The 27,061-nt window shown below is 37.7% G+C and overlaps 2 protein-coding genes across 2 annotated transcripts; one reads left to right on the top strand and one right to left on the bottom strand.

The window, feature by feature from the left end:
• Positions 1–2,955: 2,955 nt before the first annotated feature.
• Positions 2,956–11,798, top strand: slc28a1 (solute carrier family 28 member 1). The gene is made up of 18 exons (XM_015004432.2): positions 2,956–3,046; positions 3,293–3,372; positions 3,453–3,529; positions 3,830–3,921; positions 4,207–4,396; positions 4,499–4,640; positions 4,871–4,984; positions 5,594–5,668; positions 5,755–5,835; positions 5,954–6,034; positions 6,171–6,296; positions 7,531–7,661; positions 9,098–9,266; positions 9,387–9,584; positions 10,047–10,128; positions 10,244–10,342; positions 10,428–10,533; positions 10,692–11,798. Coding segments are annotated over exons 1-18 (1,965 nt in total). The 5' UTR covers positions 2,956–3,045; the 3' UTR covers positions 10,813–11,798.
• A 2-nt stretch (positions 11,799–11,800) lies between these two features.
• alpk3a (alpha kinase 3a) lies at positions 11,801–26,922 on the bottom strand. The gene is made up of 14 exons (XM_015004429.2): positions 26,761–26,922; positions 26,392–26,424; positions 25,930–26,051; positions 25,341–25,458; positions 22,949–24,257; positions 16,151–18,590; positions 15,815–15,962; positions 15,197–15,324; positions 15,074–15,109; positions 14,281–14,555; positions 14,114–14,202; positions 13,813–14,030; positions 13,667–13,715; positions 11,801–13,578 (listed from the first exon to the last, which is right to left on the bottom strand). Exons 1-14 carry the CDS (start codon positions 26,898–26,900, stop codon positions 13,260–13,262), a joined length of 5,424 nt encoding a protein of 1,807 aa, XP_014859915.2. The 5' UTR covers positions 26,901–26,922; the 3' UTR covers positions 11,801–13,259.
• Positions 26,923–27,061: the final 139 nt, after the last annotated feature.

The raw sequence follows: 27,061 nt of genomic DNA on the forward strand, positions 1-27,061 counted from the left end.
GTACACTCAAGAAATATTGATCATGACTGAAACTAGAACTTGGAAACAAATGGCTGAAATCAGTTTTCTATGAAGTGGTGGGACTCAGTGCTTAATTTGAAACAAGCATAGGACAGAGAAAGCATGTGCATATATAACCAAGAAAAAAATAATTAGCTTACCACTACTTTTCTGTTTGAAGAGAAGTAGGAAGAAGTGAACACTTATTTAGTCCTACCCTTTATCTAAATTAAATACCAACTCAATAATTATCAAAAATTTGTAATTAAAACCAAGTTATAATATTCATGTGCCTGTTCAATATGCTGTACTAAAGAGAAAACAAATACATTACATTACATAGACAAAATGGTTACAAACTAACTCATAACAAGACAAGAAAATCTATTGGTAATAGTAATAATGACTTCGTAAAAACAACTGGACATGCAGCGTCAGAATATTACCAACTCCTTGCCAATGTACATTTACACATTCTTCTTAATCTGTGCTATATAATAATAAATAAAATTCAAAAAGACCCAGGAGCAACTCTAGAACTCTCTGAAGGAATTTAATATCACCTTTTATATAATGCCCTCAGTTTGAACTATAACAAGAGGGATATCTGTCTGTTACCTTAGCGAACCAAGAAGACAATCCAAGATTGATGGGTAATAAATTCTGATAAAGCAGAACACCCTTTTTATTCTTGAATTTAACTATGACTTGAGAAATCTTTGCATTTTAACCAAGATATCGGTAAGACAAAGCCTGCAAGACATAACTGAGGGAATTATTAGCAACGTGTTCCCCTTCCCGCTAGTCATAGTGGCTAGAGCAGAAACCCAACACGTCTAGTTCCTTTGAATCAGACAAAACAAGCTGTATCACACTATGGAAAAAATACACTGCTTGCAAAGTCAGCCACTATTTTTGACATTAGGCCTATATTACAAATACATTAATTCATAGCAAAGTAGTAATATCCTAATTTTGTCTTATTTCTTCTACTGTCTCATCTCTTTTTGTGTCCAGTGCTCATCAAATCATTGGCTTGAGTATTTACAGTTTCAAATTGTTTGTAGCTACATAATTTAGCAAGAATAATGACAAAAATATTTAAAATTACCGGACCTGAGTTTAATGGTTCTGTTGCTGAAACCTTTAATGGATCATTAATCTCGTGTAATAGGTTTAAGCATTTCAAAGGCTCTCTAAATATTAATCAGACACAACTAAGTGGCACTTTCTAAGCGTCGACAATCATTTAATATAGTCTCCCGGACAGGCATGTGTCCACATTGAGTGTTATGAACCATGGTAAAACTGCATTTTGCAACAAAACAGAATTTTATGAGGTGTAATAATGTTTTAGAAACAGTTTAGAAACAATAAACAGCTATACCTTGAAAAGTGTTCGCACACCTTGAACTTTTTTACTTTTTTTTTTTTGCTAATTAGCGGCTACAAACCTTTACTGTGTTTTAATGTGATGGATCTAAAAAAGTAGCACTCAGTTGTCAAGAGGAATTAATGTTTTTGTAACTTTTACTTATTTATTTTTGACCAAAATTGTTCTGCAAAATGTACAGCAAATAACAACCTGAAAAGTTGTATTCAGATCCTTGTTGTAATAGTTTCGCTTCTTTAATCAGTGCTGCAAATTTTTTAAGGTATGTCTTTACCAGCTTTGTTGACGTTCTTTTGTATAATAGCTCAAGGGCCGTCGGATTGAACACATGATGTCAGTAAACATCCATCTTTACCTTGAAAATGCTCAGTCAGATTTTGGTCGAGGTCATTCTAACACACAGATTGTAGCTCTGGCTGCATGTTTAGTGTTGTTATCCTGCTGGTGGGTGAATATCTATCCCAGTCTCAAGTCCATAATAGGTGTTCCTCATCAAGATTAGCATTTGTTTAGCTCCACCCATCTTCTGTTTCCCTCTCACTAAGAAAACACATCCACAGCAAGATGCTGCCACTACCATGTTTAACACTGGGCATGGTGTGCTCAAGTTAGTTTTCAATCAATCAATCAATCAATCAATCAATCAATCAATCAATCAATCAATCAATCAATCAATCAATCAATCAATCAATCAAATCTCTGAAGTACTGAAGTAAAATTACCAACAGGTGGACACTGTTTTATTAGTAGGTGAAATAAAACAATTGTAGAATAAAGTGCAAGAGAGACTCAATACAAATGCATGCCACACCTTTCAGATTTTTACTTCGGGAGCACCTTCCATCCACTTCACAGATTTGTCTTGTTTTTGAATGACTACAAAAACTCATAATAAAATACACTGAAGTTTATGACTGTTAACATATGAAAAAATTCAAAGCATGGTGAAGGTTTGTTACAGACTGCTGCAATGTATTCAAGTCAGCAGACCAGTAATGTCGCTACTTATTGTTTCAGTCATTTCATTCCAGTGTTTTCATATTTCATCTGTGCTTATTATGTATGGTTTTGTAATAGAGTGCAGATACACTTGAATCACTGGCAGCATACTTCCAATAATCTTCTGACATTCCCTAAAAATAGGAGAGTGAATGTTTCTTGTGTTGTATTCCAGGTAATAAAACTGTAATAGATTTATTTAAGAACCTATTGGGATTTATACTCTTTTTATCGCTCCCCCCTCCCCCCCGCCCCCCAAAAAGTATTTAATAGCGTGTCATGGGTGTATCCCTTCAAACTACTCCTTCAAAACTAATCAACCAACAAATAACAACTCTCCATGATTCATCATTTACTTTTCATCTTATCATTTGTTGTTTTAGTAATTTGCCCAGTTAAAAACACAGTCAGCATGATGTTTAGTCATGTGTTGCTTTGTAAGCTTCATTCTGTCATTTTTGCCAAGTGACGCTGACTCCAACCTCTGACTCGCGCCTCCTCAAAAAGCAGTAAAAAAAAAAAAAAAAAAGAGAGAGAGAAAAGTAATCATGTCTGTTAATTAATAATAGCATGCTTCCAGGGCAGAGTATATTTCCTGGTGGTGTGTTTTACAGTCCAGCATTTGACAGCTCGGTTTGGGAGGACACAGAATAAGTAAGCCATTAGCTCTGTTTTTTTCTTTTAATTAAACAATATATTAGTATTTTGTAAGTACTTTCACCTGGATTTTTTTTTTGGGGGGTTGCATGATAACCCTAAGGACTTTGCAGGCTTTATTTTGAACCTGCTTTATCTCGCAGAGTTCACAGAGGCTCAGCCTAAAAAAAGCATTCCTGTGTGTTTTCAAGTTAAAGCTGCTTTTCACACCGGCTGCTGGTAAACAATGATTCTGTTTTTCAGTGGACGAAAACAGTGTCAAGCTTAAAAATCTATGCCAAAACCCTGAAAATGGCATCGACAACAACGCTTATGAAGCTTGGGTAAGTCATTATTTCACTATCAGTCAAAGAAAGTAACACCGTATTCTTTTTGCTTTCATAAAATGCCTTTATCTTGCTAGGAGGATAAAGCTACTGACACAAACAGCATCAAAAGTCAGCCTGAAAAATCAGGAAAGAAACTAGGATCATACCTCAGGTTTGTCCGATTATGAAATTTAAGTTTTGTGTTGCTAAAATGGAAACTGCTTCATAATTAGCGAGTCCTCCTGGATGTAAATGTTTATTATGCCTATGAAGTCCAGTTTACACTTTTAGCACGTGGCTGATTTTATTTATATATATAAAAAAATCTGCACAAGTTTTCTGTTGCCTCATATAACATGAAGGGCTAAGTGCAGTACATCCAAATCACGAAAACTTACATCACTGAAGAGAGCATTAAAGAAAATGTAACATGCTTGTGTTTTTAGTCTGTTTTATCTGTTTAATCTTTCAGTAAGGTTTCCAAGCCAATTAATGCCACAGAGCGTTATGTCAAGGATCACTCCAAAATCTTGAAGTACATTGTGCTGGGCATACTCGGAGCAGGTAATAAACAAAGTCTATTCATTTTGCAGAGATTTATTTGGTAAGACAATATGATAAAAGTACTATTGGTGGAACTAGTTCCGCCTAACACAACAAGCTAAATAATTCCAAGTCCTACTATTGTACTATTTTTAAAGTATTTAATAGTTCAGTGGTACTTGGAATCCGCTGATGTGGTACTTGTTACAGAAAAGAAGTTTGAAAACTAGTGCAGCAAGAACTTATGTACATGTTTATGTTTAGTTCAGTTATGACAAGTAGCTTATTTTATACTCTTCCCTGCAGGATATGTGGCGTACTTTATTGCCGCCTGTGTGCTGAATTTCCAGAGGGCCATCGCTCTCGTAGTCCTAACTTGTCTGGCAGTTGCTGCCGTGTCATACGAACTTGTGAAGAAGTACCAGGGGAAAAGCATCAGCCGGTTTTTCAAGCCCGCTGTTCGATGCTTCAAATCCAACCTGAAATGGCTGAAATGGTGAATAGTTTTTAAGTCTTTAATCCCAATGTATTCTGTGTTAAATTAGCCCCCTAAACAATGGCACGTGTTAAACGCATGCTGCTCTTTTGTGTCCGGCAGGGTTTTCATCCTAGCAGCCGTGGTCCTGCTTGTGGTGTGGCTCGCTTTAGACACAAGCAAACGTCCCGAGCAGCTTATCTCGTTCGGAGGTGTGTGCATGTTTATCGTGCTTCTATTCCTCTTCTCGGCTCACAGGGCAATGGTGAGTTCGCTTAGGCATGCATCGGCTCTAATCAACGATGAGTAGTCCTTTACAGCTCTTTTAAAACACGAGCGGCTTCTATCAGTCACATTTTCTGTTTCACAGAGACCTTGGACATCACTAAGCTCTGTTGCTCTCGTGATTTAATGATTCAGCTGAAGTGCCTCCCTGTTTTAAATGAACGAACGCGCTCTAATAAAGTGATAAAGATAACAGCTTTGTTTTTGTAGATCTCGTGGAGGCCAGTGTTTTGGGGTCTGGGACTGCAGTTCTGTATTGGACTGTTTGTTATAAGAACCCAACCAGGTCTTACAGCCTTTGACTGGCTTGGAAAACAAGTGCAGGTATTACTTTGTTTTCATGGATTAAATAAATCGGGTAAAGAACATATAGAAACAATAAAATTATTTGTTGTTGTACATTCACAAATAGGCTTAAGCGTTCCATTAATGTGCATAAAGAACAGTTTATATTATAGACAAACAACATTTTTAAATAATATGAATAACTACATTATCAGTATTAATAAAAGTATTCTTTTTTTTAGATTTTTAATATGTTTGTATGTGTCCTATTTCTCTGACAATTTTCCCACTGAGTGCCAGAGATTATTCTAAACATGTTTCTTTCTACTACATGCTTTCTTTATATGATAAACAGAGTTAGTGATGTAATATTTAACTAAGTGAATCTACATGCACTCTTATCTTCAGCAATTTTATTGAGCATCCAGGCCTAAGTCAGCAGAATATGAGCCCACACACGTGCCTCCTAATTACTTTTTAAAGTGTGCTTCAACTACCTACAAAGCTGTAAATTAACTTCATGTGATAAAACAGAATGACTAACTGTCATCTTCCTTCATGCACTAATAAAATTAATAACAATTTAAAATAATTTACCCCTGTTTTTTTTTATCACCTTTCTTTCATTTGTGCACCATATGATCACAGATTTTCCTTGACTACACCAAAGAGGGATCATCGTTTGTTTTCGGTGACCTGATTGGCAACATTTTTGCCTTTCAAGTGAGTGTGTTGCAAAATTCAAAAATATGAGCACTTCAAGTACCAAGTACTAAATGTACTGAACTAGTTTATGAATTTCCTGTCAGGCATTGCCCATCGTCGTGTTCTTCAGCAGCGTTATGTCTGTCCTTTACTTTCTGGGTGCAATGCAGTGGGTCATTTTAAAGGTAAAAAATGTCTCTTGTAGCCTCACACACATTTCTATAGGTCTCTCTCTCTCTCTCTCTCTCTGCATGTGTGCTATAATATACTGTAACTCGGAGCCATGTGTTTTTGTCCATGCAGATCTCATGGGTTATGGAGATAACGCTGGGAACCTCGCCCACTGAGACCTTAAGCGTGGCAGGAAACATATTTGTTGGGCAGGTATGCTCTTCATCGTTTTTGCAACACTTTAAAGGGAACATTCTTAGTTTGGCAAGCAAATCAAGAATGATATCAAGTGTAGGAAAAAGTTGAAGTTTTTAAATATGCCTAATTGTCGTTTATGTTTTTGCATTAGACTGAAGCTCCGCTGCTGATTCGACCCTATTTGAAGGACATGACCAAATCAGAGATCCATGCCGTTATGACTGGTGGTTTTGCCACTATTGCAGGCAGCGTCATGGGGGCGTTCATCTCATTTGGGGTGAGATTAAACTCTTCACATGCCAGCATATTGCAGGCACAGGAAGGTACCAAATTAAAATGTTCCACCTGTTCTCATTTAAAAAAAATAAAAAATCCCTTTAAATCTGTTGTCCATTAAATATTTGGAATGCATTTTCTATACAAAAGGATGCTAGCAGCTAGCATAATAAAAAAGTAAAAATACAAAGGAGGTAGGGAGTGAATGAAAATATTCAAATGTAAATTCAAAAAAGGCATGTTCAAATAATTAATTTAAACAAAATTTTCAGGCTGTGTCCAAGCCTGAGTTGAAAAGAAAAAAAAAATCAACACCAGATTTTTGATTTTCAACCTCATTGGACTTATCATCACTTCACAAAGGAAAAAGAACTATTTAAATACACCTTTAAAATTCCCAAAATAATATGACATTGACTTTCTGGCAATAAGATAAGAAGATATGAAGGTCATACTATAGTCACTATAATCTTGATTGGTCTTTGTTGCCTTAAGCAGAATACTCCCAACTCCCTGTGCACAGGAACAAATTGGGAGTGTTCTGGGCTGGCAGGGGCTGTAGTTGACCTACAACGTGTCAACGATAAAAACTGACTTCAAAAGATTACAATAAACTCAGCAGGTGCAAAAAAAACAACAAAAAAACACTGTCGAAAAGGTTAACAAACTTTCATGTTTTATGAAAGTTCAGAACTTTCATGAACCACAGAAAAACTTTTTGTGCTGTACAAATTATTCTCTCCTCCCCAGAGGAGGCATGTAAACTTAAAAGAGCAGAAGTCTGTGTTCCTGGCGGCTGAGTTTGTATTAAGACTGAACCACATTGAAGCACTTTTGATGATGTGTTATGCTTTCTTTCTTTCTTTCTTGCACAATGACAATGAAAGGAGTTCTGATTTGTCTCTAATGTTCAAATTTGCTGCAACGTACTGGGAGACGATTTAAAAGACTTCAAAGTAGACGTTACATGTGCAAACCTGCCATCGCTTTCTGAACATAACAACATGTGTCCTTTAAAGAAGGAACAGATTTTATGCTGTCTACCTTTTGAAATTTTGTTGAACACGAGGAAAATGCTGACAATGTGTAATATTTCGAAAACAAACGCTGGAATTTACTGATGTCAGTCTATGTGAAATGATATAATTAATCTGCAGAAATGTTCTTAAATTTAGCAAAAAGTAGCAAACCCCGGGTAAAACATGTTGAGTATCTGCAAACTTGATCTTTTTCAGATTGATGCGTCTTCGTTGATCTCGGCCTCTGTGATGGCCGCACCGTGTGCTTTGGCTATATCTAAGCTGTCCTATCCTGAGACAGAAGAAAGTCGCTTCAACTCAGACAAGAACATCAAAGTGGCTGCTGGGTGAGTTTGCACTGTCAAAGCATTCTACTGTGTTGTGAAATAGTAATCATCACTGTTATTAAGTCATAAATTCCTGAGCAACACCCAAACGCGATTACTGCCTGACCTGTGTACTTAGGTCAGACAGTCAGTCTGACAACATTAGGTGGCTGAATAGATCTCAAAAAGCCCCATTTTAACAATTCCTAGAATAGAGAAGAAAGAATCTGTGAAGAGTTGCAAAGCTTCATTTGGTCACAATGAGCCATTGTCCTCAGTAGAGGAAACATGAATTACTCACTCAAGTTACTCAAATCCAGTAGGGGACAAAATGTGCCAGAATAACATCTAAAACATGACAGACTTTCCTTGTCTTAGAGTCACTGTTCATTATTTAACGTAAGAAGAAGACTGTGAGGAAAATAACATGAGTCAAAGAGTTCCAAGGTGAAAACCACACAAAAGCTCATCTCACATTTCCTAAAAAAAAAGATCTGGAAGATCCCAAAGAGAATGTTTTGGAAGATGTTATGTAGATTAATGAAAGAAAATTGGAAGTCTTTGGAAGAGGTGTGTCCCTTTTTTCATAAAACATCATGTGGAGGACAAGACAGAAGTGTAAATTCTGCTCTTTGCTACAAGTTTGTCACTTTATCCTCAAGCAAACATGAGCTGTGCAGCAGGATGATGATCTAAAGAAGTCAAAAAGTCGCAAACAGAATTGCAGAAAAAAACTAAATAAATAAATGAAGTTGGCTGCACAGTGGCGCAGTTGGTAGAGCTGTTGCCTTGCAGCAAGAAGGTTCTGGGTTTGGTTCTCGGCCCCGGTCTTTCTGCATGGAGTTTGCATGTTCTCCCTGTGCATGCGTGGGTTTTCTCCGGGTACTCCGGTTTCCTCCCACAGTCCAAAAACATGACTGTCAGGTCAATTGGTTTCTTTAAATTGCCCCTAGGTGTGTGTGCGCATGGTTGTGTGTCTCTGTGTTGCCCTGCGACAGACTGGCGACCTGTCCAGGGTGTACCCCGCCTCTCGCCCGGAAGGTTAGCTGGAGATAGGCATCAGCACCCCCCCCCCCGACCCCACCTAGGGACAAGGGTGTAAAGAAAATAGATGGATGGATGGATAAATGAAGTTCTCACAGTGATCTAGTCAAAGTCCAGTTTTGATGTGATCTTTCACAGGGCATAATGTCAAAGGCTCATTATCACCCAGGGTTACCTCTTTAACTTTAATGATAAAGTAAACATCACTGGAAAACTATCAGAATATTCTGATTCTGAGATATCTTTGATCAGAATGAATTGTTTTGATCTTTTTTTGACTATCTAAAACATTTAGGTGTGACACTAAAAAGCAAAAACAGGCAAAATAAAGGTGCAGATATTTTTTTTCACAGCACTGATTTAGTTGTTTGCTTTGTGTGTAAAATGGTCTTACAATTTATTTATCTTTGTAGAGATGAACAGAACATTTTGGAGGCTGTTAGCAGCGGTGCATCGGCATCTATAGGCCTTGTTGCTAACATTGCCGCTAATCTGATAGCATTTCTCGCCATCCTGGGCTTCATAAATAGTGCGTTGAGTTGGCTTGGAGGTATGGTCGGATATCCTGAAATCACCTTTGAGGTAACAGAAGCTGAACTTGCTACTTTACAGTTAATTATTGCAGGATAATTTAGTAATTCAAAACAAGAAGGTGCAAGCAATCAGGTATATATGTAATTATTTCTTTGTTGCTGTTTGCAGTTAATTTGCTCATATGTGTTCATGCCCATCACCTTCATGATGGGAATACCATATGATGAGAGTTTCACCGTGGCTGAGCTTATTGGTACAAAGCTCTTCCTCAATGAGTTTGTCGCTTATCAGAAGCTGTCAGAGCTGAAGAGCAACCGACTCAGCGGGCTTGATGAAGTGATTGGAGGCAAAAGAATGTGGATATCTGTAAGTATTACAGGTGTGACTCAATAAATCATATCAGAAGTTAGTTTATTTCAGTCATTTATTTCAAAAGGTTAAATCCATATATTATGTAAGTTTAATTTTTTACATAAAGTGACATACTTCAAGCATTTATTTCTATTAATTTTGATTATTATAATTTATAGCTAATGAGAAGCCAAAATTCTTAGAAACATGTAGCATTACGTAAACCAATATAAAAAAGCTTTTTAATGTAGATATATTATGTTTGGGACTACATGTCGATGTTGAAAACTTCTGAATTGACTGTTGTTCATCAGACACAATACTCTGACAGTTAGGTGATTGTTGAGAAAAAGCATTTCCTTGATGTTTAAATTAATTTGAATGTATTTCTGAGATCATGGCACAAAAAACAGAAGGAAAATTAAAGCGGCAAAAAAAAAATAAAAAAATACAAATAACACAATTCTCTCATTTCAGGTTCGTTCAGAGATAATTACAACTTATGCTCTCTGTGGATTTGCCAATTTCAGCTCACTCGGCATTGTGATTGGAGGCCTGTGTGAGTATCTTTGTTTTATATTTTCATGTTGTTGTTTTTTTTCCCCCAACCCTTAATTGAGTCTTTGTTACAGTAATATTTTCATTTCTTTCCTTTTCCCACATTATTCTTGTAGCTGCCATATGCCCAGCAAGAAGAAGTGACATCTCAGCTCTGGTGGTGAGAGCCATGATCACTGGGACTTGTGTGTCTCTAGTCAACGCTTGCATTGCTGGTAAAAGTCAAAAACTGTGTTTTTGTGCAATTTCAGAGTCTGCTTCAAGCCAATGTAATAGACCAGATATAACTTTGCTTTTCAGGACTCCTCTTTGTTCCCCCACTTGACTGTGTGCAGTTGCTTAAAACATCTGCCTTCGTTGATACTGATGAGAATATAAAAAAATGCTGCCAAGACTTATTTGAAAGGTACACGTTTCTATTTTTATTTATGTAGTTCTTTATGATAACTGCGCAATAATAATAATAATAATAATAATAATAATAATAATAATAATAATAATAATAATAATAAATGGTTGTATGGTCCATCAGATTTGTTCTTACATTTCTAATTTGTTTTGCAGCACCATAAACAATGGCACCATCTGGTTTGAGGAACCGTGGAATACTGTTCAAAATGTCACATTATTTTTGTCAAAATGTTGCCAGTGTTGTAACATTAACGATGTGTCAGGTTGTATGTAGACCTGGCCAGCACGAGGAAAGAAAAATCCTCATGAAATTTGCACTTGCAGCCTTTTAAAGCTGCTAAACTTCTTATAGCAAAAAAAAAAAAAAAAAATCTTTGTGAGTTCCACCTGCTGATGAAGAGGCAACTGTAATTCAAAATTTATGCCAAAAAAGATCAAAAATGTTAGAAGCCATTTTGTGTGGATCTGTTTTAAGCCGGTTTGTATTATTTTTAGTTGAATGGATGTTTTCTTTCAAAAGGGAAAATATGCGTTCATCTGTTAAGGGCGTCAAAAGAAATGTGAAACAAGGGGTTATGTTAGTTTCTCTAAAAGTGTTAAATTACAATGCAAGTAGTTTTTTCTTTTTGTTGTCAAAAAGAGATGAAGAGAAAGTTGTATCAGACTTGATTTCCTGTTCATTTTTAAATACGTGTAAATACACATATCTCTGGCAAAGACAAAAGAAAAATTGGTCTGACTTTTCATATTATGAAGAATAATCTTAGAATCATCTTAAGCAATTGCAGATGGACAAGACCATAAAAAGATCAAATAACTTCTTATTTAGTATTTTATTTAATTTTTTTGCTTATTCAGAATGTTTTTTATTACAGGTTTCTGATAAGAGTCTGATTACTAAAACATGCATAGTTTCAGCTGGTAACTAGCAAATTTATTTGGATTATTTTTATTTTCTGCATGCAGCCCAGCTTCTTTCTATGCAAGTGTACATATGTAGTAGAAGACATGAGAAATGTAAAGTTTTTAATATTTGACATAGGAAATATTTTTTGATCTTCTTTTTATTAAATTTGCTGTAATTTAATTTATTTAACACAAGTGAATCGCTCATTTTTGCTTCAATAATTTATTAAATCCAAACTCTGGTGAATGTAAAAAGGTTGAATTAAAGTGTGAAGCAAATTTTAATACTGCTGATGATTGCAAAAGTTGAACACAAACTTTTAAAAAGATTTGTAAATAAAACTAACGCTTGAACATGATTTTATTCATTTATTTAAAAAAGAAAAAAATACATCAGCCGACATTCTGTAACATACCTAAGAGAGCACTCAGTGCAAACAGTCAGTTTTCTACATCTTTCCCCTCAATAATATTTAATTTTTCTTCACACAGATGTTAGAGTTTATCCTTTATATGTACACATAAAGACAATATTTTGCCTCATTTAAAAAAATTCCCCAGGTGCTGTGCTTTCTGGAAGTATTACAGATTCATGCAGTATGAAGAAATACTTTGAAATTTGAAACTTCATTAATCATTAGCACTGAACCTGTTCCAGAAATTCCTGCACATCTCTATTTTTATGTCAATTCTAAAGAAAAGGCTTTTGCTAAAAATTGGTCAAATTTCTAGCTTCCCTTTTCTAGTAAATCTTATTGTTTAGGATAAAATACAGGAACAGGAATCAAAGGGTTCTTAAAAATTATTTCTGCTATTTTGTTGCTACTTTATTATTCCGCTACAGTTCACAAGTTAAGCTAATACAGCACCTTTTTACACCTATTGGCACTACGGGTAATGATTTGTAAAAAAAATAAAAATAAATTCTGCTTTAATTGCAACAACATATCAGGGATTTTGTTAAAACAATTATGCTATCACAATGAAATGTGGATTTATTTCAACACATTTCATAAATTTTTCACAACAGTCCTCATAAATGTGGAGAATATGATTTTCTGAACATTCACTGGGATTGTGTTGCATTCAAACATATTGATTTGCAGATCAATTTACAAAAAACATGACCTCAAATTCTGCAAAAAGTGATGAAACATACTGACTTGTAATAAATAGACTATATATATATATATATACATATATATAGTAATTACAAAGCCAAAAGCAAAGTGCCCAATGAAACCTTTAATGTAATGCTGATTTTCCACAGCGTGTGTTGGACTTTGGTGTGTAAAGAAATTCAACAAGATGCAATGGCAGCTTTAAGTGTACTAATACTTTTTTCTCTATATAATCTACATCACAGATGTACACACTCAGTAATAATACATACACATTCAGTGGCTGCGGTCAGGTACAGTACAACTTAGACTTTTCATTTTAAATACCTCTTTGCTGTATTACTTGGCAGAGTTTTGCTTGGACACACTATTCTTTCCACTCACTAAGAAGCTAAGACTCTTGGGGAACTGTCTGAAAAATATTTACTTTAATGGTTACAACAGTTTCCTTGAGATTCTTAACAGGAAAAGACTCTGTTGTATTGCACCTTTGACTTATGAAATAAAGGCAAGGAATATCTTCAAAGTTGGGATATTTAGGGGATTCCCAAGTTTCTTCATAAGCAGGATTTAATAACTCTTGGTGTGCTAAGCCTTTTAAGGTCCTTGTTTTTTTTTAAACCTGGAACTAGAGACGGATCGCACATCTCATGATTCATTGTGATGGAATCAAATGAAAGTCTTGTTTCCTACCTCAGGAAAGACTTTCTGTGGGCTTTTGTTTCTCATCTGAGTTACTATTATAAGTTTCTTGAGCTTTTCTGGCTATTTTTGGGCTAACGTTGCTCTTTCTAGACAACTGTGGGCTTTGCCCTTTTTTCTGCAACTGTGGGCTGTTGGAGCCTAGCTTTCGGTTGAGCAGGGGGCTTCTGGAGCCCTTTATCTTGGCCGGTTGTTGCGGATCTGTTTTGAGCGCTCGAAGCCCAAGGAGTCCACAGTAGTAGTTGCATTGATGATGCATCACGAACTGGTCAAACACTTCTGGGGAGCCGCATTCAGTTAGTCCTTGATATCTGAAACACGGGAGGAAAATCTGGTTTTGCATTTTGGTTTCGAGGCAAGCAATCAGAAACATCTGCATATTGAGAGGGAGATACAAACCCTTTCGACTTGGTGGCAACTTTAATATTTGTAATTTTTGTTTCAACACCTACAAAAATAAAACAATGTCAATAAATCTTGTTGCATTAATCACAAATTGCATCATTGATCACTTTTTCGTTAATAACTTTATATGTGTGGCTTACCTTCCAGTTGAGTGACCAGCAAATTTCCATGTGTCCACTGGTGGATCCAGTGCTGAAAGGTGCAGCATTTCTGATCCAGCTCTGAAATGTTTTGTGAGAACAGCTTGCCTTTGAGATCTATGGTACAATATTTCCCAAAGTCTCCTGTAAGATCAGTCTCCACTGTGGCATACGGCACAGAGTTTGCAGGGCGGTGAATTAGATACCGAGGGATAACTCTGCAAGAACCAAGATATGTCATTAGGGTTATCAAAAGTAGTGCATTATAGTTTTATGCTTCAGTTGAATAAGCAGTACTTACTCTAATGAAAAGCCAAAGTTTTCATTTACTCTCGCTTCAGCTGCAAATATTTTACAGTATTCTCGGATCATGTCTTGGACTTTACACTCCTTTAAAAAAAAAAGAAAAAAAAGTTGTTTACTACGTTTTGCTTAGATTTGTCTGATTGCAGCTTGAATTGCACTCACTTGCTTTGCAATGTCCAAATTTCTCTCTGCAAGGGTGCTCTCCTGTTTGGTCCCGTAAGCGATGGGATTTCGAATTTTAATGATACAGGTGGTTCCAGACTCAAAGATGGGATCCAGGCCATAGATAACCTTCACCCTGCTGGCTTTGTGAGTGCAGCCCTCCCCAATGTGGACAGTCTCGGTAAAAATGCGACCAAAGTACTTTTCCCCCCAGGTGCCGCTGTCTGCCAGGCCTTTGGTGTACACCAGTGGGGTCATCTCGATCTCCTCTCCAACTGGAGAAAATATAGAGGGGAGTGCTTTATCACCCCTTGCAAATCTATTCAATGTTTTAACATTTTGTTTCAATACAACAACAATGCATCAGTGTATTTTAATGGGATTTTATTTAATAAACCAACCAGTTTGATAACTGTTCAGTGATGGGAAAAGGATATATTGCTTTAAAAAATATTTTGCAACTCCAAATCTGAAGAGTTTAGGCTATTTCTAATCACCCCTTTCTACTTGACTACACCTATATGAAAGCCAGTAGACTATAAAATTCTGTAGTTACATTTTTAGTAAACTGAGTCCCCCCTGTGTGTATTTTAATCTCAGTATAATCATCTGTGACCCTCTGTTAGAGCCACAGAAGTTTGTTGGAGGACATTAGTGAACAAACAGCCTCATGAAGACCAAGGAACACAGATGGGCTTACAGCAGGGTTAGGTTAAAAAAAAAAAAGTTTTTTTTTTTTCTTTTTTAAATATAGATTTAAGAAGCAGTTATGGCACATAGCAATGAAAAGTACCTTCCAAGTCCTCCTTGAGTAAGAATTCAGACAGAACTGCAAAACAAAACAAAAAAAATGGACATAAAATATTTTTTAATTAAATTGAATTGTATAATTTAATCAATGGATTGCTTTTCTTACTTTCTTCACTGAGCAAAAAGTCAGTTGTGTCGGTCCCATATTCATTACTGATTGTACACCCATATACTCCGCAGTCTTGGCTTGATGCATGCACAATTGCCAGAGCCACTTGGCTTTCATCTCCTCCACTAAGAGAGAAAAACGAAAGAGAGCCTCGTTAGGTTTACATTCAAATTCATCAAAAATCCACAAGGTGTCACTCTAAGTAAGAAAGTCACGTTATGTGGAAGCAGTCTGCTGACACAGCAACCGGTAGCACATATATAGACTTTATAATGGACCCATGAGACCGGAAAATATTGTGTCAGATTACAGTTTATGTGTCTAGCCAGAGAATCACCTCTCTGTGCCGTGGCTGTGGGATTCACAGTCACATGAGCTGGTCAACTATGAGGATGACAGAGGACCCTGGGGACGGGGGTCAAAATAATACTTATTTCCTAATTGTCTTGATTTGACAACTTGTCCAGCTTTTGATTGTCAAAGATAGCATTGTGCAAATAATAGTGAATAGTTGAATTAAAATTCAGTTTGAGTCTTTAATTTATTCTTAGTATGTATAAAAATGTTTGTGGTTTGATCTGTGCTGAAAGATCTGTGGGTGGGGGGGGGGGTTACCTTCTCTTCATCTCTAGTATTTCTTCCTCATCCTTGAACCACTTAATGGTGGAGTCACTAAGCACATTGAAGAACTGACACCACAGTTTCAGGTGTCCAGAAGCATCTGGGAAGGGCTCTCCTCTGATCTTGCGGATTACTTGGGGAGCTGGTGAGAAACGGTGTACTTAAAATCAATAAACACTGTAAAAGTATGCAAAAACCTTATTGGGGATTTTCTTCCCAGGACATATTTTATTGAATGTTAAATTCTGAAAAACAAGTTGACCTAAAGCTCTTTCTAGATAGCTATACCTTTTTCTAGGACAAGATAATGAATGATTATTGATTGTTTACCTTTCAAAGGATCTGTCTTCTTTCCAGCTGGTTTGTCCTCTACCTTATTGCTGGTTAGTTCTAAGGTGGGAGTCTCCTCCACAACCTTTGGCACTTCCAACGTAGCCTTTCTGCGACTCATCAGTGGAGAGCGCCTCTCCATTGGTGGGGTCTTCTGTCCCGTGGAGGCTTGTAGCAATGCAGCTCTGCGAGCCTGGCTTGGTGACATGTAGGGGCTTTCCTTCTTGCCCTCTAGCACACTAAACACTGCTCCCTCCAATTCTTCTTCTCTTTTTGGGATAAAGATTTTGCGCCGAGCTCCAGAGGCCAACTCCTCGGGGGTGGCAGAACGTATAAGCGTCAGGCTATCCCGGCGCTTAAGCCGGGGGCTGCTCTCACAGGAGAGAGATGATGTTGGCGTCGACCCCCCACTGAAATCTTCATCTGCTTTGTCACTTTGTCGATCTTCCACAGAGATTGCAGGGACATTGGCCGTGGTCTCGTTGTCCAAGTCTGGAGCTGCTTTGGACATAAATTTGCGTAGACTGGATGGACTTAAAGATGGGTATGTTGGGGGCTTGGAGCTTAGTCTTTCAACAGATGGTCTATTTTTAAGAAAATCCTCAACAGAACTCTCTCTTTTGGCGTCTTTTGGGGACTTTTGCTTCAGTGATTCAGGAACAATGTTGTCATCTGTTGGTTTACTAAAAGTTGGCATACTGCCACCAACTTTTGACATTGGAGTTTCTCCAACCATACTTGGTGTGTTCTCTTTTAGACTCTTATCAGAGATTTCCTTTAAGTCTTTTTTTCTTTTAGGTATTTCAGGCCTCTCGCTCAGGTTTTCAGCTACACCTTGCTTTGTTCCCTTTGGTGTGCTAGCTGAAGTTTCGGTTTCTGTCATCTTGGTGGGAGCAGGTGGTTTAAGCTCAGCTTCGCTTTCATGACAAGAGACTGATATTGGTGGAACCACAAAGAGAGTCTCTGTTTGAGTTTCAAAAGCCTTTTCTGTCCCACAAACACTGCTGATACCCAATGCATTACTCTCCAGATCATCACTGCAGGAAACATTTATAACAGGAATTGAAGTATATTCCATGAGAGGGAGCTGCGGACTGCTTTGGTGTTTGTGCATTTCTTGAGCAACTTCCTTTAACTTTTCTGTAGGTGAGAGGTCATCGGTATGCTGCATTCCTCTCTGCGTGGGGGCTGTGCCTGGGAAATCAACCACTCTCTCTTGGATTCCTGTCTTTGACTCATGAGTTGCATCATGTTTTTGCAAATCATTTAAGCCTGGCTTGTTTTGAGCCAAAATACTTAGAGGCAGAGTGCACTCTTTCAGATCAGGTTCCATTGTATTGATGGTTGGAATTATAAATTCTTCGCTCATGTTCGTCTCTGGCACAGGCAGTTTGATATCTGGGATGTCTTCAGTGGTAGATATTTGGATTGATGGGATATTTACCGTGCTACAATCATGCTCAGTACTCCAATTTAAATCGTTGCTTTTTCCATAAGAAGTTTTACTGTGTTCCTCTAGAGCGTAAGTGTTATTTGCATTGTCTTCTGTTACTCCAAGTGTTTTTGGTTCGCTCATCTCTTCGTCATCCAGTCTTGTGTCTTTTATTGACTCTAGCTGTGAACTTTCACTCTTCACTTCTCTATTATCAACTTGTAGAGACAATTGCTCTTGTGTTTTTAAGCTGTTGCACCAATTCATTTTCGCATCATCCCGTGAGGCAGAACTGTATTTCTCTTTTACCTCACATATCTCCTCGAAATTTAAACTGGGTACGGTTTTACATTGGTGGTCTTCTGCAGCCACAGTGGCTTGTTCACTTTGACTTTTTAGGTCACCCATTTCTAAACATTGTGGGTCTTCAGAGGGCGGATATGCAACATTATCTTCTTGAATTAGCGAAGCGCATTTGGCCTCTTCTTTTAGATGATCTTTCTCTGTACTGTAAGCTACCGTGGCAGGAAGAGCAGGCGGGACCCTATTCGGTGTTTCAGATTCACACTGCTTGATTCTGTCTTCTGGAGAACAGGCTGATATATTTGTAATCTCAGGTTTGTTTATATCCAAGTAGGATTGTTTGTTTGATTTCACTTCAGCTTTCTCTTCCTTAGATAGCCTGTGGGAGGAGTGATACTCTTGAATGTCAGGCGTTTCTTTGTCCACATTAAGAACACTGACCTCCTCCTTTTCTAAAGTTTCCGTAAGTGCTACTCCAGGGTTATGGTTTTCTGTTAATGAGATAACACTTTGAGGTAACGTGCAGTAATCTTCTACCTTAAGAAGGGCGGGTAGAAGGGAGTGTTCTTTATCTTTTTGAGATAAAGAGTCTTCTCTTCCAGAATCTGGATTAGGCTTTTGAAGAGCAAGCGGGCGATCTGTCCCCTGATGTTTTGGTAGCTCTTCTTTTAGGACTGAAACTATTTCTGAGTCTTTCTTTCCTTCCTGTTAGAAGATGAATAAAAAAGTAATAGTGTTAATTCTACATACCCTCCAATAGTCTTTCACATAATCTACTTTTTTTTAACCATAATTGAAACAGAATTTACTTGCTGTACTACATACAAACACCTATTATACTACATGCATGCAAGACCTGCTTTTTTTTCTCAGTCTCTTCAAAATATCCTTACTACCCATAGAGCTAACAAAAAATATATTTTTTCTTTTTTTTATTCCCTATATATATATCAAAGTTCTTAGGATATTACCCATATTATTTTGCTAGTCTGGACAAGACCAGTTAGTGGGTGGCAGCAAACAGGTAGCAGATAAAAAAAAAATGTCAGGTCAAATCAAAAGCAGGACAAGAAAAACATCAGCAATGCTTGTTTTAAGAACAGTAAAATAGAAAGAGCTGTGGTTTTTGCTGTATGGATGAAACATCTCTCAGAGACAACAAGGATAGAAAGGCTGTACTGATGTTAAAGTAAAAAAAAAAAAAAGGATTATTCTCCTCTAAATAAACAGTGTATAAGGCAGTGCATTCAAGCTTTATATTTATGAACTGGCTGAGGTTTCTCCAAAATCCAAACAACTTGCTTTGGTCCCCTGTGATGTCTCCCTCACCTAAGAACCTTACAATCTTAGTGAGCAGCTCAGTTTGAACTCATCCCAAAAAGGTTTATCCGACTGGGTCGAAGACCTCTGATACACCCTTTATATTTCGCTGTGATCATTGCTTTTCTTCACATCGTATGCTGCTGCATCTGCTTATGTTTGAGTGCAGCTCCAGCAAGTAGTCAAGCTTTTCTTGACTACTTGGATATATGCTCAGCATTATTCTGTTCTATTTTTAAGCAATGTTACATAAGTGATGCAAATTGAGGAACCTGGCCATCTAAGAAACTGGAACACAACAGAACTGACAGCCTGCAGGTATTAGAATAACCTAAGACAAGAAAGTGCTGCTGACGAAAAAGTTGACTTTCAGAGAAAAACATAGGTGTTAACCACGGATGCAGCCCTACAAGCTCGTTCAGTAAGAGACAGAACATGTGGTCTTGTAAAAGTTAGGTACTCTTCAGTTTTATGTTAGTGGTGAAAAAGCTGACAGAGCAAAGCTGGCTCCTAATCTTGGTTCATTTTCCTTTTCACTCTCAGAATAAAATAGGGATAAAACTTAAAATTAGACCAGAAAATACTTTTCTTCAGGATCCTGAGAGACCAGTAAGATGTATACAAATGTCAAATCTTTAATGAGTCTAGATAGCATTTTTATTTGTTCAATTTCTTGTCGCAAAACATCAACTAATTTGTAGTTGTATGTTATTGAATTAGTAATTAGGGTAGTTGTGTCTTGTTTTTATATTTGCATTGTGGTTTTCTTAATATAATATAATCTCTGTAAGATTTAGGACTTCATTAGTTCCTAATTATTTTTAATAGCTGTTGTTTAATTTAATGTTCTTAATCCCATACATTTCATGATTTTTATTTTTAAATAGGATTGTGATAGCTTCATAGCAAGATAATCAAGTTATTCTTGATATTAATTATGACAATGAGATTGGATTTTTGAAGACATATTTCGAAATAGCTTACTCATGCTGTATAAATGCATAGGCGGTAAACAGACACCTTCATTAAAACATTTCTGAGCCAAGTTGTGGGATCATAATATTTTTAAGAAGCTCATTAAAAAGAACTTACAGCACTGACCTTTGATAGTGTGACACATTTAGACCCAGACAAGTATTTCTGTTGTAAATCAACAGAAGTACTGACAATGACAGTTCCTGGCAGACTTCGTATTACAATGCCAGCATATAAAACCAAGCAGACAGGCACAACTCTTTGGTCATTTCATAAAGCTTATCAGTTGTTAAACAATGAAGAGAACAAAAAAGTGACTTTCAAAAGTCAATAAAGTATTAAGTTTTATTAGCTGTCAGTTTATTTTAGGACACTAACCTCATGTCACATGTAAGGTAGTTGAAACCAAACGTGTGTACATATGGAAAGGTCCAATAGCATGTCTAGAAATCTGGATTCAGAAGTTTTTGTTTACTCCAACTACTTTTAATCATTAATCAAAAGTTCACAGCTCTAACTTCAACAAATTCAAACAAAACAAAACAGAAGCACCACCACCCAAAAGAACTGCAGCAGAGTTTAGAAGTCCTTGCACGCTCAATTAAGTCAGACACAGGAATTCCCCACATTGTAGGCAAAGGTGTGCTGTTTACACAAAGTACTGTGCAGTGAATGAATGACAAATCTATGTAATAAAAAAACCAAAACAAAAAAATCTGCTGACAGATATTTCTTCTGTCGTCACTAGGTTGAGCAACATAACCTGACTATGACAGACAAACATTAAAAGATTAACTGGTGAAACACACATAACACTTTAAGCATCGACATCAATCGTCTTTTAATGCTTTCGGTGTTCCTGCTTGTGGTGTTCACATGTTTCAGTTTTATACAGAAGGCATTCAGCAGCCACGTGTTTCCTCGTGACAACATGCTTGGCTCACAGTGACTGTGAGGAAAACAAGAAGTGACTGCTTTCTGTGGAAAGGGAACTGGTGTCACATTCGGTACAAATTAAGTGCTTCGACACTGCTGTATGCATAACTGCAACACCCATTTGAGAAAAAAACACTTAACTCTTTCCGATGACACAATCATAGAAGTCGTATGCTAGTGACTTTGCAGTTGTGCGAATAAACATATTTACTTCAGTTTCCTTTTTCACAGGACACAGGTAACCTAAGTAGCCTGAGTGAGACAACAAGTAAATGTATATTGACAATTGAATTTATGAAGAAAATGCCATTTATGACAAAATAATTGCCACTAGTCACTGCTTATGCCACCGAGCGCAGCAACAATTGCTATTTATTTATATTGATACATAGGAAAAACAGCCATCCTTATACCTACATGCATATTTTTTGGACTATGAGAGGAAACCGGAATACCCAGGGAGAACCCTTTGTGTGCACAGGAACAATATGCAAAATCTATGCAGAGATCCTGGTCTAGTTTATGCAAGATGTAACTCAACAAACATCTTTGAAAAAGCTTCACCTTTTGGGTCACCAGATCTCCATAAAAAAATTCCTAAAAGATCATCATGATATTCTTTTAGGAATGTGAGGCACGCCTTTGTGACCTTTTTTGGTCAGCGACAGTTTTGGTCTTGCAACTCTTCCATGAACATCATGGTTTCCTGGAGTCCCAAAGGCTTGTAACTATCTTTTTTCTTTTAATTTCTTTTGATTGGGACTTTTGAGATCTTTTAGCCCCTTTTCTTATATTAGTAAGTTCTCTTTAAGTGATTTCTAGATTCTACAGCTCTGGGTGTGGCTAGATAAACTGAACCAAGATTTGTTAATTCATGACACAACAAGAGGACAATTATTTTTTCACATAAAGCCAGACTGGTTTGCAACGCCTTTTTTCCATTAATGAAAGATTCTGCATGAAGGCAAATACATTTTCACGGCACTTTAAGACAGTCAGATATGAGGTACAGTCAAAGGCTTTAAAAAAGCACTCTTTGCTTCTTTACCTTAAGCTCAGCAAGAACTTGCGTGATTGTGTTTCAAACGTAGCAGACTACATAATTTGAGAAAGCGCACGCTTTAAATATAGCAATGTTTCTTCAGAAGTGAAACAATTCTCAAATGAGCAGAGTAAAGAACTGCCGCCCACCACCGTCTTAGCTGGATGAGGAAAAGGTTTATTTTAGGACACCCAAAGAGGGAGGTGGTTGGGGGTCAGCGAGGAATCTGACCACAGTGACCTGGCCCTCCTTTCATGCTGAAACCTGCCCCTAGACTCTCTACGACTCCTTGCCGAACCTGCCCAGCCATCCGCCAAGCAAAGTAACGTGAGAGCCGTTTCAGATGTTCATGTTTCATCATAATCTCTGACGCACCAGTGTCCCAATCAGAAAGGCCAACATCGAAGATATTTCACCTGCTGTCTCGCACTGTGCAGATTTGATGTCCAATATCCCCCACCCCCACACGCATCAACAGCAAGTTTGTGACAACTTCCCTATTCCACTCTCCACACACACACACAAACTCTCAACTCTGCTCACTCATAGATGACTCACTTTATCTGTAGTATATCAGTGACATTACACTGTATGCCATTAAGTAATTGCATTGTCTAACTTTTTCACATATGAGAGGAAAATAGCAAATGATCATAAATGTCTATATGCATGCTGTGTCATGGTAACCTGACGTTAAGAAATGAACATGGTGCAGCTCAACTTTCTTTGATGAAATCAACTGTTAATCTGGAAATGGCAGCTAGCTGCCTAGAGAGACTGTCCTACTTACCTCAGGGTGAAGTTGAAACCCAGACAATGACTTTTTCTCCACTGGACTGCTCCTCTCTGCTTCTGTAGATTCCTCCATGGCCTCTTCAGTCTCATTAGCCTCTTCTATTCTCTTTCCTGCAGATTCATTCACAATCTCAGAAACTGGTTTATGATCTCGTAGTAGATCTGTGTCTACACAGTTAAATTGAATAGGTTCTGCCGGTGCTGCTTGTTGCTTCACAATTTCTGAGGGTTCTGGTGCCTTATCTGTCTCCATTGGTACAACATCATTTGCCAGGACCTCAGACCTATGCCCTGCTTGCAGCTGAAATGATGGAGGCATATCTGGTTCAGGGAGAACTGCCGAGTGGTCAAAATATTCATCTTCAATGTCCGTGTGCGAGATATTGTGAGAGTCCTTCTTGCTCTTACCAAAGAAGAAGTCCTTAACAGAGTGCAGCATTGAGGATATGGAGGCATGAATGTTATGCTGGTCATGATCCTTTTGACCCTTGCTGTAATGTTTGACTTCTGAACTACTGGGCTTCTGGAGTCTGCTGTGAGTTGTTGTGTGCGCTGCCTCTGGTTGGTTTTCCATTTTCTTTTCTTTATCTATCACTATTTCCTCTTGTCTCCTTTTCTCACTTATGCATTCTTGCTCGTTCTGCTCTTCCATCTTCTCCTCAGTATCAATTCCCTTATTATCTCTTAAGGTAACTATGCTCGTCTCTTTGGCTTTCTCCTCCTGACTTTCCTCACCAGACTGGGACTGAATAGTCTCTGCCAAAAACTGTGCCAAACTGATTCCTCCGTCGTATGAATTTTCACCTCCGTTCCCCATCATATGGCTTTTACTAATGTTGGAGTTGTCCCCAATATCTACACCATTTGACATCTTTATTCGCTTTTTAGCCAATGTTTCTGCTGACTCCTCCTTCTCCAAAGAACTGCTTACAGAGGCGATGTCTCCTGCATCTTTGCCCTCTGCGATAAGTGCCTTTGATTGTGCTACATCTCCAGGCTGCTCTGCTGTGGCAGAGTTGTTCACCACTGCCTTCTCCTCCAGTGGTGGCACAGAGCGTTTCCTGGATGGATGCTCTGGGCTACTTCGCTGGTCTTCTTTTTTAATATTTTCTTTATTGTCCTTCTTGCCTTTCTCCTCGATGTCCCTTTTCTTCTTCTCTGCTTTCTGCTTGAGTTTAGCAAAGAATCGCTGGTGGATCTTGTACTCATTCATGGTACCGACCTCCAAAACTCCAGAGCAGGAGACGATACCTTTGCTATTGCTGGCTGAAACCTGGTAGATCGCTGCATCATCCAATGTACAGCTGCAAAAAGAAAATCCTGCTCTTATATTCTGACATTTGTCATTGCATCACTCTGAATCCAGGGATTACAACATTAATGTCATGTTAGTGTTGGACTTTATCTAGTGCATTCAACCCATTCTTTTTTGGTGAAATTATGAGACAATAAACAGCTTTAATGCATTTTAAAAACAGAATTTAGGTATCCTATTGTTAAGTTTTTTTTAAGTCTAAAAATTCAAAGACATACAATTCCAGTAATATTTGGATAAATGTCCCTCAGTGAATTGTGGAGAAACCTAGATCTTTCTAGAATCATCAACAATCTTCTGGTACGTTTCTTGATTGATAAGTGGCCACTGTTCTAATTAAAAACATTAGAACACATTTAAATGATTTAGTTTTCTGTTATTGGCAGTATAATCCACATATTTGTAATTTTGTTGAGGCAGCTCCAGAAGCTTGGTGTTAGTCTGCTATATTCATTCCAAAGCCACTTCTGACCATTGTCCTGTTGGAACACCCACTTGTGTATAAGTCTCAACTCTTAAGCCAAAGGTTGGATGATGAAGATGATGAACTGTGTCATGCTCCTGTCTCACCGGCAGCCCAAACAGATCCCCTGCAAGATGCCACCATGAATCTTCACAGCTGACGCACTGTTCTTAGATTTGAAAGCTTCACCTCGATTCCTACAAATAATTCTTCTGACATGGATCAAAGAACTCAATCTTTGTCTCTGTAAGAGCTTTCCCCAAAGGATTCTTGTCTTGTTAATGCAGGCAGCGACTCATTTCAGGGAATCACTTTTGTAGCTGCTGATTCTTTAATGGTCATCATGTTAAAACGATGACCAAAAAACAGTCTATTCAAATTAGGTGTACCATATATATATAATATATATATAACACGTATTAAATTCATATATAAAATTTTAAGTACATTCAAGCTGCCAGTTGTCTGATCATTCCACCCAGGAAAAAGAATGATTGAAATACATTATTAAAAGTCCAGAATTAAATGTGATTCATGGCAGTGATGGGTATATGTAAACATCTGACTCACTGGCACTCTATATGATTTGGACAAATTCCTTAGACATACTTGTAAATATGAAGAGTGTGAGTTTTCCCATTTCGGTGGATTTCATATTTAGGGAGTCCACAGTAGCGATCCATTTCCATGTCGTCCTTATACCATTTCAGTTCTGGAGCTGGGTAACCTATATTGAAAAAAACCAAAAAACAATGATTAAACTCTTTACACCACAAAGTGCTGCAATACAAATATGAAATTGTTTATTCAGCCAGCATATTCTCCTGAAAAGCTACTTGGTTACATAGTAAACACAACATGGATCTACTTTGTTATTGCCTCTATGAATAATAGAGTCAGCATGTTTCGTGTCTGTTGCATCATGTTGCTGATGTGTCAAACACTTAACAGCTGTTGCAGCCAGATGGTCCCACCCAAACAATCTGCCTGCAGTTAAAAACACCGCGAACAAACCAGTCTTATGTGCTTTTAAATTCAGGATGTAGCTAATGTAAAGCCCAAGGAGTTAAATCCTGCCCTTTGTTTCCATATTAGTCACATCCTGTGTGTTTCTGTGTATTGATCTCTTCATCCTGAGACGTTTCAGTTTCTCAAAAACCAACAACAAGTACAGACAAGACGAGGAAGCGGCTCTTACCTGATACAACGCAGGTGAATTTCACATTGCAGTTTTCTGACACGGCCTTAGATTTCAGCGTGGTCTCAAAAGATGGCTGTATGTCCTCAGTCAGCTGAGCCATAACACTGCACAGAGTGCTCCTAGAAGGAAACACGGCCACATTAGGGTCAGTGTCCCACTTCAAAACAGAAGATTAGCATTACACATAATTTCATTCATTAAAGCGACCTCTCCACCTCGGTGCAGTACATTCACGGAGCGCTCTTAAGCAACATGTTAATGAAAATGTCTAGTAGAGGCGAGGTTGTAAAAATAAAAGGAGACACAGAAACGTGTGAGAGATCAAGCAAAACAAAGGTGTCAACTGAACTGAACACTGGGCAGTTAAAACGCGTTGGCTTCATTCTGGGGATAAACCAGTTTTTGTGGTTAACATGTTAGTTGGGATCTCGGGAGGAATGTTTTAAAATAGGGAATTACCTCGCTGGTCTGTAGTGAGAATACCTTGAATAGCTATTCAGAAGGAGGCAAATGAAGGAGGGTCAGTGAATAATTAAAATCATCTTAACTCACCTGGCCTGTTGTAACTACGCTCCTCTAAAGCTACAAGAACCACTTTAACTCTTAGATAGTTTGCAATTTAAAACAGAAACTTTTTGTTTTGTTCAGCCACTTTAGGTACTCAGTCTGATAACATTCTTGTGCTGAACATTGCTGTTTATTTACATTTCCACCTACATTTCTTCCTGCAGGTTTTAGTGATTGTTTAACTTGACCGGTCTGACTCAGAGACTACAGCGATAGCAGCAATACAAACAAAGACTTGGATCATAAAAGAAGTCCCCCTACCTGTTTTCAGGCCTAACATTGGACAGATAAGTATTGCGGCTCTCAGATCGGCCATTGGAAGAGCTGCCTTCCTCTTCACTGAAGCTGCTGGTTCTCCCATTGCCAGAAAATGAGCGAGTCATTGGCCTTCTGGAAGTCATTGTCCACTAAGGCAATAAACAAAAGAAGTATATAGAAAAAAGTCCCAGATATATAAGCCTGTGGTTAAAAAATATACGACGAAGGAGGGGAAAGAAGGGGGGCTCAAAATTAACTGAGCTGTCCATGTAAAAGTTCCCTGGGAAATAAAAAGACCCTCTTC

This window comes from Poecilia mexicana, unplaced genomic scaffold (assembly GCF_051168715.1).
Source record: "Poecilia mexicana isolate PSO_F unplaced genomic scaffold, ASM5116871v1 scaffold_6, whole genome shotgun sequence".
Lineage (NCBI taxonomy): Eukaryota > Metazoa > Chordata > Actinopteri > Cyprinodontiformes > Poeciliidae > Poecilia > Poecilia mexicana.

What these genes read in the sequence shown, in the direction of transcription:
- slc28a1 (XM_015004432.2), top strand. An exon ending in GCTGGGCATACTCGGAGCAG is followed by an intron (nt 3,922 to 4,206) that starts GTAATAAACAAA and finishes TCTTCCCTGCAG; the next exon opens with GATATGTGGCGTACTTTATT. An exon ending in GGCTTGGAAAACAAGTGCAG is followed by an intron (nt 4,985 to 5,593) that starts GTATTACTTTGT and finishes ATATGATCACAG; the next exon opens with ATTTTCCTTGACTACACCAA.
- alpk3a (XM_015004429.2), bottom strand. Translation starts at nt 26,900, where the DNA reads ATGACTTCCAGAAGGCCAATGACTCGCTCATTTTCTGGCAATGGGAGA. An exon ending in ATACTAGAGATGAAGAGAAG is followed by an intron (nt 15,325 to 15,814) that starts GTAACCCCCCCC and finishes TTTCTCTCTTAG; the next exon opens with TGGAGGAGATGAAAGCCAAG. An exon ending in GTTGCCACCAAGTCGAAAGG is followed by an intron (nt 13,579 to 13,666) that starts GTTTGTATCTCC and finishes CCCGTGTTTCAG; the next exon opens with ATATCAAGGACTAACTGAAT.